The following is an 18,840-nucleotide window of genomic DNA, read 5'->3' on the forward strand; positions in this document are numbered from 1 at the left end:
TTGCTCCCGTGCTGCGTCAGTGTGACCCGCTCTCTAACAAGCTGCGTGAAGCCACCCCCAGGTCACCCTCCCTGCACCGCACCAGATGAAGGCGGCATGACCAAAATGCCAAATTACTTATTTTTCAAAGAAAATATAACCAGCGCATTCTAATAATGGGCATGCCTGATAATTAAAAGAGGACAGACGTAATTATACCAGAGGAAGAAATTTCATTAGTTCATTTAAAAATAGCTACCTTGATAACTAATTAGCTCTTTTAAATATAGTTATCTTGGTAATTAAGGTGTCATTAGTATCAGGAGGGGCACACCGATGGCAATGCTGGCTGGAAAGCCGTGCCAGCCCAGCGGGCTTCGTGCCTGTCGGCAGAGCAGGTGCCGAGGCCGGGTGCCGGGTTCCGCTGCTGCCCGAGGCTGCCGGGCTCTGCGTGCCAGGACGGGGACGGCTGCGAGCGGCACTGGGACGCTGAGGTTTCGCGTGGGGACCCACCATGGCCTCCTGATGGGAGAAGAGGCCGTGGGGGCCAGTGCGGTGGGGAGCAGACCGGGCAGGGACTGGCCAGCAGCAGCCAGCTCGGTCCTCAGCCTGGCCCGTGCCCAGGGAAGGACTCATCGCGTTGGCCATGGCGTGGTCCTGCCGCAGGCTGGGAGCCTGGGCTGGGAGCGCCGGAGGGGTGCTGGGGTACGGGGTCTCGCAAGGAGAGTGCTGCTGCGTTCCTGGGGGCACAGTGTTTCTGGTTGTTTTTAACAAATTTACGTTTTAATCGCTTTCTGCTAAAACAAGTAGGATTATTTTGACCTTTCAGAGCACAGCTACACACGCAATAGATTCAAACCAGTCTGCTGGGGGTTGGCAGCCGGCGGCCACGAGCAGAATGGAGTCAAGGCTGGGAGAGAAGCCCCGTGATTGCCCAAAGCTGGTCTCCGTGCGGAGGCAACGAGGAGCACAAAGCTCTCCCCCACCGCTCCCAGACACCATTCCCTGATGGAAAGCTCTCCCCGGAGCCGTGCGCCATGTCCTAGGGGAAGCCCGTGTGTGGGTGCGCAGTGACAGGCAGGCGGGTGGGGTGGTGCAGCGCCCGGGGACGCTGCGCCTGGAGCAGGGATGCTCGTCTCCCAGATCCCAAGTCACAGCCCAGGGATCAGAAGTATTTGGCAGCAGGGTGGAAGCGCTGAGCGCCGTGGGGCTCAGCCCAGTAGACCAGCAAGTGGGAATATGGAACATTTCGCTAAATCTCATTTTTCCCTCCCCTTCTGTGGTACTTTAGGTGTGTATTGTGCAGAAGAGAGACACCGAGAAGATGTATGCCATGAAGTACATGAACAAACAGCAGTGCATCGAAAGAGATGAGGTTCGCAATGTGTTCAGAGAGCTGGAAATCCTGCAGGAGATCGAGCACGTGTTCCTGGTGAATCTCTGGTGAGCGTCTCCTCCCCTCTGCCTCCTGGGGCCGCCTGCCCTCAGCTCCTCACAGCGCCCCGTCCTCCCCATCCCCTGGGGTCAAGGACATCCGTGGGAGCATCCCAGTGAGCTGCTACCGTGGAAGTCCCGGGAAGTCCCTGATAATGTGAAATGTGTTCAGGAGATGTGGCACAGACAATACCTGAATGTTATGGCATCAAAGGTTTTAAACGCCTTAGCTTCGATTTTTCCATCAAAACCCCTGGGTGTTTTTCACAGCCTCCTTGCAAACACCACTATCACGTCCCTCCTAAGGGGCCCCCTGCCAATTTAACCGTAAAATATTTCTGTACCGTGGTGTGTTGGGGTGCTGGTGGGCTCAGGTATCTTCAGGCAGTACCGTGCTCCGGTGAGAGCCGGTAGAGAAATAGTCCCTCCCGTGTGCAGGGAGGTACTGAGAACTGGGACACTCTGGTGAATCGCATACTGTTTGGGGCCAAATTTTGTTGCAAGTAACAGCTTGAAACGTCAAAGAAACTAACATTTTTAGAGATGATGATTTATAACTTTTATTAATAGAAAAATGATACAAAATTTATGGTGTTTTACACAGTAAGTATTTGGTCCCTCTGTATTGTGTATAATTTTTTACTGTAACTGTCCAGACAGGATGCATTTCAAAAGCATTACCCACTAAAGCTATTTGTTAGATTTCAGCCTGATTTGAGGAACTTTTTTTTTAAATTAGACCCTAAAACACTACCCGGTAATGAGGATAGTTTTTGCCAGTGTGCGCACAGTTGAGCTAGTATGGAGCAGTTTGAAATGTAACTATTTTTAGTGATCAGCTGCTTAAAAAAAGTTATGAGATCTCTTCACATCATCAGATTCATGGCCTTCTGCTGGAGAAAGACTAAGGACAAAAAAGTGCTTTGCAACAGGTTCACTGGCCAAATAAAATATATTCCTGTAGACCTCAGGTATATCACGACCAAATTTTGCACGCCATAAATTAATTTACAAGTTTTAGAAAATGGTGTTCAGAGAGCACAGAGAGTGTCATCGAGGCAGGTAGGTGGTGTTTCCAACCCAGCAGGTTTTGAGATGGCCTAAAAATTTGTGCACCCACAACCACAAGGAGAAAATAGTAAATGTAAAATAAAGGGCATGCTTACTTGGAAAAGAATGGGTAAGCAAAAATGATATATGACATAAACAATACAAGGAAGTGCGTCTGCAATGCACAGTGCACAGAAATCTCCTTCAGATTGCCAGGGTTTTGTTACTATTGAAATGGGGGTTTAAGGCTGGCGTCGGTGCCTCGTGAACGGCTCCCGGGTTTCACAGAGGCAGAAGAGGGGCACAAGCAGCAGTTTTCCCGGGGGAGGCTGCGCACCTCGGGTGGCCACGGGCCTCCCCTCCTTCTCTGGCCATGTCAGATGCGCGGCAGGCTGGTGGGCAGGAAGATTTTCAAAAATTCAGAAAGTTTTATACCCAAAGTGACGGAAGTTGATAATACATTCTTTTTGTTGGTCCATTACTCCAGAACAGCCAAATAAGTTAATATTTATTTTTTCAGCATTTTGGCAATTGCAAATTAAATGGAGCTCAGTCCAGTTGGTGGCCAGTCACAGGTGGTGTTCCCCAGGGCTCATTATTGGGGCTGGTTCTGTTTCGTATCTTTATCAGTGACCTGGATGAGGGGATTGAGGGCACCCTCAGTAAGTTTGCAGAGGACACCAAGTTGGGCGGGACGTTGATCTGCTGGAGGGTAGGAAGGCTCTAAGAGGGACCCAGACAGACTGGGTTGAGGGGCCGAGGCCAATGGTGTGAGGTTCAACAAGGCCAAGTGCCGGGTCCTGCCCTTGGGTCACACCAACCCCATGGACGCTCCAGGCTGGGGGCAGAGCGGCTGGAGAGCTGCCCGGCAGAATGGGACCTGGGGGTGTTGGTTGAAGATGAGCCAGCAGTGTGCCCAGGTGGCCAAGGAGGCCACCAGCATCCTGGCCTGTGTCAGGAACAGTGTGGCCATAAGGACTGGGGCAGTGACTGACCCCCTGTACTGGGCGCTGGTGAGGCCCCACCTCGAGGGCTGTGTCCAGTTTTGGGCCCCTCACCACAAGACAGACCCCGAGGGGCCGGAGCGTGTCCAGAGAAGGGCAACGGAGCTGGTGAGGGGTCTGGAGCACAAGTCTGGTGAGGAGCGGCTGAGGGAGCTGGGGGTGTTCAGCCTGGAGAAAAGGGGGCTGAGGGGAGACCTTCTCGCTCTCTACAGCTCCCTGAAAGGAGGGGGCAGCCAGGGGGGGTCGGGCCCTTCTCCCAAGGAACAGGCCATGGGACAAGGGGAAATGGCCTCCAGTTGTGCCAGGGGAGGTTTAGGATGGATATTGGGAACAATTTCTTCATGGAAAGGGTTGTCAAGCGTTGGAAGAGGCTGCCCAGGGCAGTGGTGGAGTCGCCATCCCTGGGGGGATTTAACAGCTGGGCAGACGTGGGGCTGAGGGATGTGGGGTAGTGGTAACTTGGCAGTGCTGGGGTAACAGTTGGACTCAATGATCTTAAAGGTCTTTTCCAATCTAAATGATTCTATGAAATATTTTTTTCCAACCAGGAGTGAAATTCATAAGAAAACTTGCTCTCAGCAAATTTTTCCCTTTCAGCTCGTACTTTTAGAATAAGCCTACATTCAAGATGAGAGCAGAAGTGTGTGATTCATAAGTATTATACAATCCCACATACTCTTTCCTCAGAAATACTGTCGCCAAATATAACAATTGAACATTGTTTTGTAGTGTATCCTCACTGCTATCAGTCTCCTGCGTGATCCACTGCAGATTTAGAGAGGCGTTTTACTCTACAGTAAATATAAATCTCTTTTTCTGTTTTTTATGGTTAAATTAGCACTTGTGTTTTCCAATTCTTTTTCAGGATCGGCAGAGATATTTTAGGTATAGGTTTATGAGATTGTTCACAATTGAAAATGGGGAGTTTCTCTGGAGCGTGAAAGCCCCGAGCTCTGCCTGGGCTCTGTGGGAGGTGGCAGTGGCGGGGCGAGGGGGGGTAATGACGATACGTACCTCTTCAGAGGATGTGTCGCTTAGGGTACCAACGGGTTAAAAAGCAAGACGGCTTTTTGAGTTGCGCTTGCTTAATTAGAAAGGTGTAAATAGTGAAGGGGGCATCTGCTGGTAGTGGGGGTGTTGGCAGTTTTCGCAGGAGCTGTGTAATTAGGAGCGGGAAAGAGCCTGACTTGGCTCTGTGACTCCCGTGCTCGCTCACGCCGCGCCGGTCCCACAGGTACTCCTTCCAGGACGAGGAGGACATGTTCATGGTGGTGGATTTGCTTCTCGGTGGCGACCTGCGCTATCATCTGCAGCAAAACGTTCAGTTTACGGAAGAAACGGTCAAACTCTACATCTGTGAGATGGCACTGGCTCTCGACTACCTACGAAGCCAACATATTATCCACAGGTAACCACGCAGTCTCTGCCTCGCAGTCGGCAGCCGCTCGTGGCTGGTCTGGGGTGGGCGACGCTGTCTGTGCTGCGGGGAGGCCCCTAACGCCATGGGTGTCCCTGTGCTGGGGACCTGCTGGCGTTAAACCGCGCCGGAGCGCTGGGCCTGGGCACCCTCCGGCCACTGGTCCTGCTGCCCGTCACTCAGAGGGAGCCTCACGCTTTTGCCAGGGCTCTCCCGGGAGGGGTTTCCAAACGATCGAGGGCTTCACAGAAATAGGCCCGGTCTTGTGTTGTTAATTTTATGTGGAAAAAATGCCCAAACAAGTCCGATGCTCCCACTTTTTTGCCTGGTTGCCCAGTAAAAGCGTATTTCTAGTTCATCATAAAGAGACTTGTCTCACGTTGGGGTGTTTTTGTTTTATACCTTTCTAATTTTTGGTAAATAAAGAAGTTGCAGGTTTTTTGCTGTAGAGTTGCATCCTTGAGCTGACAGACATTTTATCTTGCTGTAACCTTGCTTCTTTTCCAGGGATGTGAAACCAGACAACATCCTCCTCGATGAGCAAGGTAGGACCTCCCTGCCTTGCTGTGTCTGTCTCCTTCATCTGAGGGACAGAGTCTTTACAGGCCTGAATACTGTGTGTCTTTTTATCTGGAAAAAGTGTGGAAAAGGCACCACTCCTCCTAACTGATCAGCGTTTGCCCGCACGTACCTGTGCATTGTAATGCCGGGGAAGACCCACCAAGGGCGGCTGCTCTCCTTGTGCCCCCACCTCGCTTCGCCCCCGCTCTGCCGCCTCTCTCGCTGGTGCCTCAGTGCACAGGTCGCCCATGCCAGACATGCGGTACCTGGCATCGTGGAGGGCACAAAGCACAAGAACTGAGTTTGTTGAGTTTTAGAGCAAGTGATCTGCACATACACTTTTAGGATAGTTTTGATGTCTTCCGGGGGGGATGGATCTGGGCTGAGCCAGGTGGAGCAAGTTCAGGAACTGGCTGAGAGCATCTACGGGAGCATCCACTGTAACACTGTCTCAGTGGCCCACACAGGAGCAATACCACAGGAGATCCTATAATGAACCTCTCTTCCAGCAGTAGATCCTATAAAACGAAGACACAATCTCTCAGGCTCCAAACCACCGAAGTTTTATCATAAAGCCTCATAAAAACCAAAACCTGCACTTGCATGGAAGTTAATTAGGAAATAGCATAGGGTGTAAAGCCCAAACACAAATGGGAACAAGGGGATGTAAGGGAAGCGTCACAGGACGAGGCAGTTCGGGATTTACACACCGCTTCCATAGCTGCCGTGTAGACAGAGAGCAGCAAGTAGCCTCCAGAGGGGCAAGTGGGCGGTTTTCTGTATGCCAGGCTCCCTTGGAAATACTGGCCTTTTCTGAATTTTAACTTTCAGTCCTGATGACAGAGAAAGTAGAAACAAAGACAAGGTGTTCGAGCACTTTTTGAAGTATCTTAATGATTTCTTAGTACTGGCGTAGGGTTTGGGAAGTGTTGTTATGGTTTCGTTCAGCTGTATGTCCAAATTTGCTGTGGTCTATATGGTGGCAGTGGAGTGTTTCAGCTCCGGGACTTTGGGTGGTTGTGGTTCAGTGGCTTTCATCAAAAATGGCTCTAGGGTTTTAATCAATGTGACCAAGGCAACATTTAGTATAGCCCTGTTGTCTTCTTCCCTGGCTGTAGTTCCTGGCTAGAGCAGTTTGACCAGGTGCTGGAGCTGGCGTAGGTTACTGGTTGGCTCCACGTGTGGTTTAAAACCAAGACTCAAAGCCAGCTTGCATTTCATCAGCTGGCCCGCCCGAGGTCCTGGGAAAGCACCAGGGTCTGTGGCCATTCGGTGGGGTCTGTCCCCGACCTGCCTGCGCCCGTGCCACACCGTCCGAGGGCAGGAGCTTATGAAAAGGAATGTGTTCTGACTCTGCATTGCCAATGTTCTGCGCTGCCATTAATTCCTTCTTAAAATGTGTCTTTATTTAAGGTCATGCACATTTAACAGATTTTAATATTGCAACAATAATTAGGGACGGTGAAAGAGCAACTGCATTAGCTGGAACAAAGCCATACATGGGTAAGAACTAATAGCTGTTCCTTACATCTGTATTTTACATTTCGGTGTGCTCACCGCATGCTGCCTGACAGTCCCTGTCCGTGACAAAGGCACCGAATTAATTTAGCACATTAATGCATGTGCCCAACTCATTCAGCGGAGCCTAATCGTTTGAAAAGTGAGACTCCCGGAGTGAACGAACGGCTGTCAGCACACCCTCCCCTTCCCGCCCTGCCCTCCCCACCCCCCGGCTGGGACCTGCTGCGGTTCCTGCCCTCCCTTGCCCGGCTGGGAGGGCTCCCCCCGTCTGCGCCCCAAAACCCAGCTGCCAGCGAGGGCAGGCTGCTGCTGCTCGCCCTGCTCCCCCCGGCTCGCCAAGCCTCCCCTCAGCCCTTAGTGCGTAAAAGTAACCCTAAGGTTCACTACTGAAATAGAAACAAACTGAAGTCAGCAAATAACCTGTTGCATTTTGCCCTTTCTCTTCAGCCCCGGAGATTTTCCATTCCTTCATGAACGGCGGGACGGGCTACTCCTTCGAGGTTGATTGGTGGTCGCTGGGAATCATGGCTTACGAGCTGCTGCGGGGCTGGGTAAGGCTCCCGGCCCCTCCGAGGTCGAAGAACGCGCTTTCTGAACGACTGGAGACAGGAAAAGGAATTTCTTCTCATCTGTCCGTTTTTTCCCCCAGAGACCGTACGACATCCACTCCAACAACCCCGTGGAGTCTTTAATTCAGCTCTTCAGTACCGTCAGCGTTCAGTACTCGTCTGTGTGGTCAAAAGAAATGGTTGCTCTATTGAGAAAGGTAAGTCGTCCTGCTGGCATGGCTTACATTGTACATTAGCTGCAGTGTGTGTGGGACTAGCTGGAAAATGTTCAGTGTATTAATAAATAATGTAAAATCAAAATAGGACTAATTTTTATTACTTTGTTCAGGCTTAAGCACAGATTAATCTTGTGTTTTGTTTGTTTATTATCCCTGTAATAAGATGCGTTAGTTTGATAGCAAGGGAAGGAAGAAGGCTGGTTGTGGTGTGACAAAGGACTGCGCCCTTCCAGCATCCCCCTCTGTGATCGGCGTAACCCAAAAAGGCAGCGAGACAGTTCTGTGTGACGGAGCAGCGTGTGCTGAAAGAGGGGAGATTGAGATGAGATGTGAGGCAGAAATTGTTTGCTGTGAGGGGGGTGAGCCCCTGGCCCAGGTTGCCCAGAGCAGCTGTGGCTGCCCCATCCCTGGAGGGGTTCAAGGCCAGGTTGGACGGGGCTTGGAGCAACCTGGGCTGGTGGGAGGTGTCCCTGCCCAGGGCAGGGGGTGGCACTGGGTGGCCTTTAAGGTCCCTTCCCACCCAAGCCGTTCTGTGATTCTACGCTGCATTAGCTGCTCCTTCTCACCAGTTCCGCCAGGCCGAAGGGTCTGATTTGGTGTGTTTGATTGTGAGAACTGTCTGGGGGGGTTCCATACCTATGGATGACCTGCTGCTTTTCTTGTACCACACACAAAAAGTTGCTGGTTTGGTGTGGAGGCTGTAGGATTAGCTTCTGCTTGCTTGAGAATTCAGAAAAGTAGCTGATGGGTGCGCTATAAAAAAGATGTTCACAGTACTGACAGCAAATAAGTGACTCCAGTCTAAGTTAATGTTGGGTGGACAGTGCACATAATTAGATTTTGTTTTAATGAGAAGCAGCATTGTTAGTTATGACCGCACCGCGGCATTCAGCAGGTTCACATTGCCATCTGCTGGGCTGCAGTCGGGCTTCTGGAGACCGGGCGGGAATTAAACGTCTCACCAGGAAGATGCCAGCAGCCACCTCAGCCTGGCAGGGCCCCCGTGTGCCCCTAAAGCACCGGGGTTTCTGTGCTCGGGGTGCCCCAGCCTGGGGGGCTGTGCTGGTGCCCAGGGTGATGTCGGGCACCGTGTTGCCCACCCCTGCAGAGGGTCTCTGCCAGCCAGGGGCAGCTCCCGCTCCCTGCTGCGGCACTGCAGCTGGGCCGGCTTCGACGCCCCGTCTCTCCTTCCCGCTGGGCCAGTGCCATTGCAGCAGCCTTACCTGGGAACTGGGAATTCCCCCCTTTTCATTTTCAAGGTGATGATAATTTTATATTGTTAAAAGTGTCTGAAGAGTTCCCCTGGCGGCAGCTGCTGGTCGAGGCGGTCTTTCCCCTGCCCCTTTCACAAGCATCCCTGTGCTCGGGCACTTGGTGGGCTGTAGGTACAGTGACCATTGCCTGCTTCTTGCACAGCTGCCTCGGCGCTGGAAGAATACTCACTGCTGCCTTTATTTTCTGCAAAAAGGTTGTAACCACCTATAATTAGCTTGCCTAGCATTATGCTATAGCTTTTTAAAGGAAACAGCTCTAGATGGGCATTTTGTAGAGGTGCTGCCGTAGGTGTCCAGCAGTCAGGAGCCCACACACGCTCAATTTGCCGATGCCCAAAACCGAGCTGGCACAGCCAGAAGCCAGGACTCCAACTGTAGGTGCTCTGGAGAAATGGCAAGAGCTGGTCCAGAGGTGGGGTGTGGCTCCGGCACTGGTGGCGGTGGCATGCAGGGGGTCGGCTCCTGGAGAGGGAGAGGGTGGCACAACTCGCCTGCCACGAGCATCCCACACCTGGGAGACGGGGGACACGCACGGGGCGCTGAGGATGCCCTGCAAAGGGGGCATCAACTGAGCTTCGCTGGAGATTGTCACAGGGGGAGACTAGGCAGAGAATTTTCTGGAAGCCCTACCCAGACCCTGTGTTAGATGTACCTCCAGCAGCGCTGGAAGTGTAACTCAAGCCAGCTGAGCATACACTGCTCAATTCTTTGAAAAATCAGGTGTGTCCTCAGAGTGGTGTCTCAGCGGATCGAGTGATGGTTTTGCATGTTTTTCTCTGTGTTTGGTAATCCGTGTGTGTGATAAACAGCGTAGTATCCCCTGGTGCCACAGAAGTGGTGTGAAAATAGGACATGCAGAGGTTGAAACTGAAACGATGAGCCTCTGGGGGAGTCAATGTCTGTGCAAGGGAGCAAGGTCTGTCCCTGGCACGGGGGGAGTGCGCGGGGGCGGCAGGCCCGGGTGCTGTGGGGAAGGGTCGTGCATCACAGGTGGGCACGGGAGGAGCAACGCCGCACTGGTCCTAGAGTTCACGGAACCGTATTTTCGGCTGTCGGGTTTCACAGTCTCCAGAAGATTTTTCTAGTGTGTTTTTTTCTGTAGTCTGTTACGTATTTCCCGTGACAGAAGGGTCGCTGCATGGCTGAACCCTCTGAGTCGTCCTAAAGGCAGGCTGCTGCTGGGCTCCTTTTCTTTCTCCTCCGATGGAAATGCTTTTCTCTCCCCAGCTGCTGACGGTGAACCCCGAGCATCGCTTTTCCTGCCTGGCCGACATTCAGGCCTCGGCGTACTTGTCCGGCGTGGTCTGGAGCGATGTCAGCGAGAAGCGGGTGGCACCGGGCTTCGTCCCCAATGTGAGTAGGAGCGACCTGCGTCCCGGCCCCGAGCAGGGGCCGCTTCTCATCGTTAGAGGAACCACTGCTTTCAGCAGAGGCTTTCTGACGGAGAAGTAGATTCTGAGCGTATTTGCTGGAAGTGTCTCTTCTGTGCCTGACGCGTGTTGTGTCCCATGTCCCGGCAGAAGGGCCGCCTGCACTGCGACCCCACCTTCGAGCTGGAGGAGATGATTCTGGAGTCGAGGCCCCTGCACAAGAAGAAGAAGAGGCTTGCGAAGAACAAGTCGAGGGATAACAGCAAAGACAGCTCGCAGTCTGTAAGTGGTTTCTGGGGTAACGGCCAGCCAGGAAAAAAGGCTGAGCTGCTGAATTTGGGGGTGTATAGCAGTAGTTACCGTGACAATGCAGATTTATTTTGATAAAAACATTTGCCCGATGGAGTCTTCTCAACAACCAAATGTTCCTCTTATGTAAGTTTGATAAAACTCTTTCACAGTAATCTGTACTTTGGAAAATGAAATGAGAAACAGAGGTCAGGGCACACCGGTCAAGAGAAAAACTGGAAAAAAAAAATACACATCCTTATGATCTTCACCTTTCTGAGAGGCGCTGCCCCGTGTCTGCGCTGGGGTGGGGTTACTCGGGAGCAGTGTATCCACGTGCTGGTGACAGCCACGCAGAAACATCCAGCCAGTCCGTCCGGTTTTGGGTCACTGTCCCGCATTTTCCCTGGCCACGCGAGCCGTGCCGGGTGAGCCCTGCGGCTCTGCCGGGCTCCTGTGCCGGCAAGCTGTGGCTGTGCTGCCGGGGAGGCCGGGACGCGAGCGTGGGAGAGGTGTGCCCACGAGTGCTTTCTGCAGGGGGGGACCCATTAGCCAGGAAACCAAGCTAGAGATGCAATGCATTTGTGTCTTCTTTTCACTGTGGGAGTCACGGTGCTTTTATATCGCGGGGGAGATAAATGCAAAAATCTTGGGTTTACAGAGCGGACACGTCCCAGGAGTAAATCAGCTCCTGAGGCAGCAGAGCCGGTACTTGGTCCTGCAGCACCCGGGGGTCTGTAAGGGGTGTCTGCAGGCAGGGTGCTGTGCCGGGGAGGCCAGAGAGAGCAAACACGCGTCACCCACCGTTCCTGCTTCCCCCGCGCAGTGCCTCTGAGCTGCCCGAATCCCAGACTCAGGGAGCAAACATTGCCCCCCCCGGCGAGGCCAGGACCATCCGCTGTCTGAGGGCAGGAGGGAGCGCCGGGCAGGACTTTGCCTGTCTCTTTGTCTCTGCCAATTAACTGCAATGGATCCCTTCCCTCTTCAGCGGGAGTTAATGCTGCGATCAATGACACTTACTGTAAATGCTGAAGAATAAATCGGGAAGTGAGGGAGGAAAAAACCAGAATAAGCAAATTTGCAAACACTTCTCAGAGGTTTTGCTGCCAAGAGAGTGCAGGGCACTTTGCCTGCCCCCACCCATGGCCCGTGGCTCTTCATGGTGAAGGACTTCTTCCTAACGTCCAGTCTGAATCGACCCATCTCTAGTTTTAATCCATTCCCTCTAGTCCTACCATGACCCGACATCCTAAAAAGTCCCTCCCCAGCTTTCTTGGAGGCCCCCTTAAGATACTGGTAGGCCACTGTAAGGTCTCCTCGGAGCCTTCTTTTCTCCAGACGGAACAACCCCAACTCTCTCAGTCTGTCCTCATCGGAGAGGTGCTCCAGCCCTCGGATCATCCTCGTGGCCCTTCTCTGGACACGTTCCAGCACGTCCATATCTCTCTTGTAGTAGGGGCTCCAGCACTGGATGCAGTACTGCAGGTGGGGTCTCAGTGGAGTAGAGGGGGAGAATCACCTCCCTCGACATCCCCGCAGGCGTGCGAGCAGCGTACTGGCCCAGCCCCTGGGGACCGTGCACAGCCAACTGTGGGACAAGGTGCCACTTTGTGTTCTTGCAAGGACTCACAGCCACAGGCTTTGTGCTGGTCTCTCCCCGGTGCTGCCTTTCCTTCCTGTGGGCAGACAGGACTCCCCAGACCAGAATACACAGATAAACGTGTTGTGTTTATCTGGAAAACCGTGTGTGCTGTCTGTATTTTATGGAGAACTCTGCTCACTGCAGATCAAACAAGCTACCGGTGAAAGCCATGAAGGCAATCAGTGGTGCTGCTTCCATCATCTGTTTTGGCTGAAGTTCCTGGTGGCCGGGAGGCTCCGTGCGTACAGCTGGAAGCGCGGCCGTGCTGGAGGTAGCAATGCCATGGAAATGGGGCTGCTTATGCCTGTATTGTTTTTCCTCAACAGGAAAATGACTATCTCCAAGAATGCCTTGAAGCTATCCAGCAAGACTTTGTCATCTTTAACAGAGAGAAGTGAGTGTGCGGGGTGTTGTTTTTTAAGGAAAAAATACTCTTTTTCCTGACTTCCCTTAGGAATCAGAGTGCCGGTGCCTGACATCTCGCTGCCGGCTTAGCCCTGGGTGACTGACATCAGCCGAGGAGCTCAGGCGCTGCCTCTCTATGAAGAGCAGTTCTCACCAAAAAGGGAGACAAGATCAGGGATTATTAATCACTACCATAAAATAAAACATGCTGCAGAGCCACTTCTGGGATTTAACATAAGTATGTGACACTGCGTCAGTTCCCCCGTTGCATCTCCTTGTCCATCCTGCTTTTAGAGGATGAAGTTTTGGAAAATGAAGGCAAGGAACGTGCTAAAATCTGTGCAGGTCATGAGTGGGCAGTGAAAGCGCTGGAGTTAAAGCAGCTGCTTTTCCCTGTGCTCGAGCACACTCACACGGGAACGTTTGGTTCCTAAGGGAAGCAGGAGACGGCTCCGTGGGGAGGCGGTGGGTGGCCGGGAACCTGGCCACGGCACAGGGCACTCCTGGCCAAGGTCTGGGTGGGCAGCGCTCCCGAAAGCTGAACCCTTGGAGGTCATTGTGGAGTATTTCAGAGCGTTTCAGTGTGTTCTGCTGATACGTTGGTCCCTGTCATGGCATCTTATGTGCTCTGCGTGCTCTGGGAAGACTCCTCTCGTTTACGGTGGCTCTGCTGTAGGCAGCCGATGAGGAGCGGTGCCTGGGCGGCCCGGGGCGTGCTGGCTGCTGCAGCCCACCTTCGCAGCACTCCTGCGGGTGGTTGATCGGGGTACGACTGTAACGCCCAGTTCCTCTGCTCTGCGCAGGCTAAAGAAGAGCCAAGAGCCGACGAGTGAGTCCATGTTCCCCGCCGAGACCACCGACGAAGCCGAGACGGAGGCCGAGTCTGAGACCTCCAACTTGAACATGTGCAGCTCCGTCTGCTCCTCAGCGGGCAGCAGCTAGGCTGCAGCGCCGGGCGAGGGCCGCTGGCCCCCGCCGCGCCAAAAACCCGTTCTCAGGTTGCGCTGAGCACCACAGGCTGTCCTCCGATGCCACCGGAGAGCACCGACAATGTCTTGCCAAGCTGTAGCAAAACAGATAGTTCTTACAGAACTGCATTCCTGGATTTAACGGATCGCCAGTTCGGCACGCTGGCTGCCTGTCGTGGGTAAAGATACTTGCTATGCAACTTGTCGAAGGAGGTAGATCAACTTCTTTACTTGTTCTTTTTTAATGTCAGATCGCTGATCTGCACATGTTTTTAATACAGTAAGATGACAAGGAAAGAAGTTACGTCCGTGGGTACAAGGGAAGACACCGAGTGGGTGTGGAGAGGGAGGGAGGCTGAATAAATAGGAGGTTTAAGTTTTACTTTGCCACTCCCTGTTCGTAAAGGCTGCCACAGGGACATGCAATCCTCGTGGACATGGGGGCAGCCCCGGGCCCCCCCGGGCTGTGGCAGGCGGCACCAGCTCCTGGGAGCCTCCAGCTGTTGGGTCCTGCAGCACAAGGACATCCCAGGCGCGTCCTTGTCCTCTCGTCACCTGTCACAATTCCTTTCCCAACTCGGGCACATATACGTGTTTTGTGCACTCCATGGATTCTTCTGGGGCTGGGTAGCGATTAAACATGTAATTGAAATGCAGAATGTATTTAAAATATTTGCTTTCTTCACCCAGCTGCTGCGCGTGGCGAGGAGCTGTGGGAACGGACCGGAGGGCTCGGTGCTGTTTGTCGGGGTTCGGGGGACGCAGCCTGTCACAGGTTCAGGTGTTATTGGAGGCCACGTGGGTGGCCTTGCAGTGCTGCTCGGTTAGGAGAGAGGGGAATAGCTCATTTCACCCTTCAATTTACTTTATTTCCAGTGTAAAGTAGAAGTACTGTATATAATTTACCAATACCTGTTTTAACTTCTTACTGAGACGGAAGATCTCTTTAACTGTTCCCAGCTGTGGATATTGCCTTTCTTCTTGTTTCAGAAGCCTTCATTATATTAATTGCTTAACCTGCTGTAGAGTGGCTTTTGGTTACTATTGCTAAAAATGAGCCATGGGTTCTGCTGCAGCGTACGGCTATTGTGGTGCACGGGGTTTCCTTAGAACTGCCTTCACCTTCAAACTCTCGGCATCTGTTTGCTGCCAGACTTTAGGAGAGTGCAGGGTTTGCATCCTTCCTGGATATTCCTAATGCAAACATGGATAGAAAACGTTTTTAACAGATGCAGACTCTTTCAGGACAAGTTTTGCGGTTTTTGGTTTTGGTGAATAAAATAGAAAGGTGTAACTGGTACGAAACAATTTTATACGAAAAATGACGATGATGCATTTATTTTCCACAGTTTTATGTGGAAATTAGTACGTGGCTAAAATTGTGCAGAACCAAATTTTCGTGGAAGTCTCCAAAAGAAGCGTTCAGGTGTGCGGGCACAACTGGTGCGGGGCAGCGGGTGGCCGAGGCTCCGAGCCCAGTTGCTCAGTTACTGCAGGACAGAGCGGGGTATGCGCCCCGGCCGCGGCGGCGCTGGGTGACGGTGAGCACCCGGCCCTCGGCTGCGTCCCCCGGACCACGGACGCTGGCTGGGCACGGGCAGGGCCCACGCCTCGTTAGGGGCTGCGTTAATGACGGGCTGAAGGGGAGCTGCAGCCACGCGGGGAGCGAGGTCTGAACTAAACGCTTCCCCCTGTGCCTTTCCCCGGCTGCGGGAGGGCACCTGCTCTCATCCCCTGCCCCCGCCCCACCAAACTCCCAGTCTGATCACTGGTACCCGGGTAACCTCATTACCCTGATCACCTAATTGGCTTCTGATCAGAGCACTCTGATAGCCCTGCTGCCACGAGGGGCAAGAGACCCACCGCCTGGCCTGCCAGGACTCAGGTGGGGCAAGAGAAGCAGAAGAAGGGTCAAAACCAGGTATTTATTCAGGAATTAAAAATTATGGATGAGTTACTCCACCGGTACGGATAGGTTTTTTTCAGTAAACTCCATCTCACTGTTTATCATCTTTCTGTAAATAATGGCAAAAGTTTGGACTGTCAGAAGGTCAAGGAGCGTAACTTATTTTTGGACCAAAACATCCCATATATGAGATGCAGAGAGATCCTATTCACCCAGAAGCTCTCGGGCCAGGAGAGACGTTGGCACTTTGGTAGGACGTGTCTCATCAGACGTTTTCATCGCTTTCCTTAGGACAAGTGACAAACGGCCCTTGAGGTCGAGGTTGGCGTGTGTAGGGAGGAGCTGGCTCACTTCTGAAATGTTTGTTTCTTACCCCAAACCCTGCCTGTGTGGGTCATTTCTGTTCTTCCCGGGTAAATTGTGCAAAATACACTCAGCAGCACTCGGCAGAGACCGGGGACGCCTCTGGGGAGACGCCAGGTAGCTGCTCCTTCCCAGGCGAAGTAACTCGGGGCAGACTCTGGCTGCCCGGGAAGCACCACTGAAACCCAGCCCCGTGTTCCCAGGGATGCGCTGGGGAATCTCTGCTTCCTGCCTCAATCTGTTGCTAAACCCTAATCACTGAGAGAAGCGACAGGGCACAGACCTCGGGGCTGGTTGCGCTGAGTGGCAGAGACCCCGCGAGTCCAGCTGGAGTACTCGCTGTCAGTCTGTAGCAGCGCCTGGCTGTGACTTCACCGGCGCCCGCTGGGGACCAGGTTTTAGTGATGCTTATGCCTAGTCCCTGGAGAAGGAATGACAAGAAAAGAGCAACTAGGAAATGAAAAAATGATTAGAAATGGATACGTGTTTGCTTCGCTGTCGAAATGCCCGTGATGGGTTTCAGTACACGGGGCCGCTCAGTCCGCGCTGCGCCGCTGCTCGCTGGGGCCCTTTTGTGTCCCGTCCCCATTCTGGTGCGAAGGGTTGTTCCCTGCGGAAGGGCTGGCTCCTGGGAAAAACACGTGGCGCTGAAATGCTGCGAACCGCTCCTCTCCCGTGAGTCCCTCCGTGGCGTTGGAGCCCAGCGCAGCCCCGGGGGTGAGCAAAACTCGCAGTGAAGTCGTGAAATACTCCTGGTACCAAACCCCCTGGCGCAGAGCCGACAGCTCTCGTTTACATCTCCACTGCAACCAGAATACAATAATTTTCTGTAGATAAATATTTAAATACATGTATTTTTTGTATGACAGATTTATACAGGGCGTGTCATTATTCGCTGTGAAAAGTCTACATCACCTATAAATTATTCTCCTTAAATTCCTTGCCATAAGATTGTTTTCTCTGTTGTATTATGAAGTTGTGCAAAGTTGCATATTTTTAAGTGTTTCCATTGAATTCCACAGACTTCACTGGGAATTTTGCATAGAAAACAAATGCCAGATCAGGTCCTGATGTTTCTTCTGTTGCCAATTCTTTATTACTGTACGCCTTGCCAAAAAGAGAGTAAGAGTAATAAAATAATAGCAAAAAGGCCAATAATATGACCGTTGACATTGGACAGTGCTGAAATCCTGATGCCTTGGTAGGCTATTTTTTAAAACTATTCCAGTGGAAATATATGTAAAGTATATCTTTGTATTTTATGTTAATACATTTCTGTAATTTTATTGCATGAAAATTCTACCATGTCACAGAATATTTAAGTTATGACAAGTTTGTGTTTTTGCAAATACTGCGAGAAGCCATTGCATTTGTGGAGTAATAAATGTGTATTTTTAACATTGCCAAGTATTTGTTGTCATTTCTAGGTTATTGATCTGTAGAAAAAAAAACACCAAATCTTGCAAAAAGTGGATGTTATAATTACATTTCATGTTGCCCATCACAGACTGGAGCTCTTTAGCATCCATCCGAATTACAGCAGTGGGTGTCGGGGCCAGAAGGTCCCCCCAGCCTGCTGTGTGCCCTGTGGGCTACTGCCGGCAGCGCCCTGGCCAGCAGCAGCTGGGCTTCACAGCTGTGCAGCGAGTGGGTCGATATGCCAAGGATTTTTTCTAATTTGCTGCGAATTGCGTGGTGCCGGGCAAAGCCGGGCTATGTGGCTGTGAAGGCATGAACCACGAAAGCATCAAAATGCGGAAAGCTTGCTGAAGGCCCGGCGACCGCCCTGGGACGCTCCCTGCAAGCGCAGAGCCAGGGCTGGGACAGGAGCAGGAACCGTCAGACATAAGGGGACCAGCTGAATCCAGCCGTTTTACAGCCTCCCACTTCCCGGTGTCGGTTGGAGGGTATTGATAATTCCCTAGGGAGAGTTCGTCTGTGCAGCGGTGGGGCCGAGGGCCCTTTGGACGGTGGCTTTAGGGGCCGGGTGAGGATGAGCGCCCTGGCCATGGCCACCCACTGGGGTCGCCCTGCCTGGGGGACCCGCACTGCGGGCTCTGAGTCACTGTGTCCGTAACGGCTGGTGCTGGGACGGGAGAGTGGGGTGGTGTGTGCCGGGATGCACCCACGCAGGGGACAGGGTGCATTCGCCGTGTCCCGCACCCGCCATCGAGGCACTGGCATTTTAGTATTTCACTGCAACCCTGGATTTTGTGTCTTAAACTCAATAAAAACGGCCCTGGGGAACGTCAGGAGGTCTCTGCGTTTTCTCTTTCATCCCTCATCAGTACTTGGAATTATTCATTATGGTTGTTGGCGCAATGTGCTGGCTTACTTTATCTCGGTGTAGAAAGCATCTACAAAGGCTCTTCCTGACTTCAAAAGAAGTGGTAAAGGAAAGAGACAAATCAATATATGAGCCTTGCCTTTCTCTGCAGGCCCCTTTGCTGGTGGTTGGCAGCCCCGTGCCCTGGCCCCAACAGGGCTGTGCACGGTGTGACCCCCTCATGGGTGTCCCCAGAGGGCCCAGGGCACCCAGCGAGCTGGGTCACTCACCCCTTGCACAAGGGGCAGAAGGCAAAGGTAGCGGGGTGAGGATAGTTACAGAATCCCAGGCTGGCCGGGGCTGGGAGGGCCCTCTGGAGCTCACCCAGTCCAAGCCCTGCCAGAGCAGGGTCACCCAGAGCAGTTGCACAGGAACGCGTCCAGGCGGGTTTGGGATGTCTCCAGAGACGGAGACTCCACACCTCTCTGGGCAGCCTGTGCCAGGGCTCTGCCGCCCTCACGGCAGAGAACTTTCTCCTCATGTTTGTTGAGATGGAGTTTCCCGTGTTCCAGTTTGTGCCCGTTGCCCCTCGTCCTGTCCCCGGG

General features: G+C 52.7%; 1 protein-coding gene across 5 annotated transcripts in view; it reads left to right on the top strand.

The window, feature by feature from the left end:
* The window catches only part of STK32C (serine/threonine kinase 32C), a 95,404-nt gene extending 78,012 nt beyond the window's left edge, over positions 1-17,392 (top strand). For all 5 annotated transcript variants that reach the window (XM_063338844.1, XM_063338842.1, XM_063338845.1 and 2 more), the window contains 10 exons: positions 1,271-1,422; positions 4,702-4,875; positions 5,392-5,429; positions 6,859-6,948; positions 7,414-7,517; positions 7,616-7,732; positions 10,255-10,380; positions 10,548-10,679; positions 12,654-12,721; positions 13,536-17,392. In XM_063338844.1, coding sequence (XP_063194914.1) covers positions 1,271-1,422; positions 4,702-4,875; positions 5,392-5,429; positions 6,859-6,948; positions 7,414-7,517; positions 7,616-7,732; positions 10,255-10,380; positions 10,548-10,679; positions 12,654-12,721; positions 13,536-13,674 — 1,140 coding nt within the window. In that variant the 3' untranslated portion in view covers positions 13,675-17,392. The remainder of the gene's footprint in view (positions 1-1,270; positions 1,423-4,701; positions 4,876-5,391; positions 5,430-6,858; positions 6,949-7,413; positions 7,518-7,615; positions 7,733-10,254; positions 10,381-10,547; positions 10,680-12,653; positions 12,722-13,535) is intronic.
* Positions 17,393-18,840: the final 1,448 nt, after the last annotated feature.

The sequence above is a fragment of the Chroicocephalus ridibundus genome, chromosome 6, assembly GCF_963924245.1.
Source record: "Chroicocephalus ridibundus chromosome 6, bChrRid1.1, whole genome shotgun sequence".
In the NCBI taxonomy this organism is placed as follows: domain Eukaryota; kingdom Metazoa; phylum Chordata; class Aves; order Charadriiformes; family Laridae; genus Chroicocephalus; species Chroicocephalus ridibundus.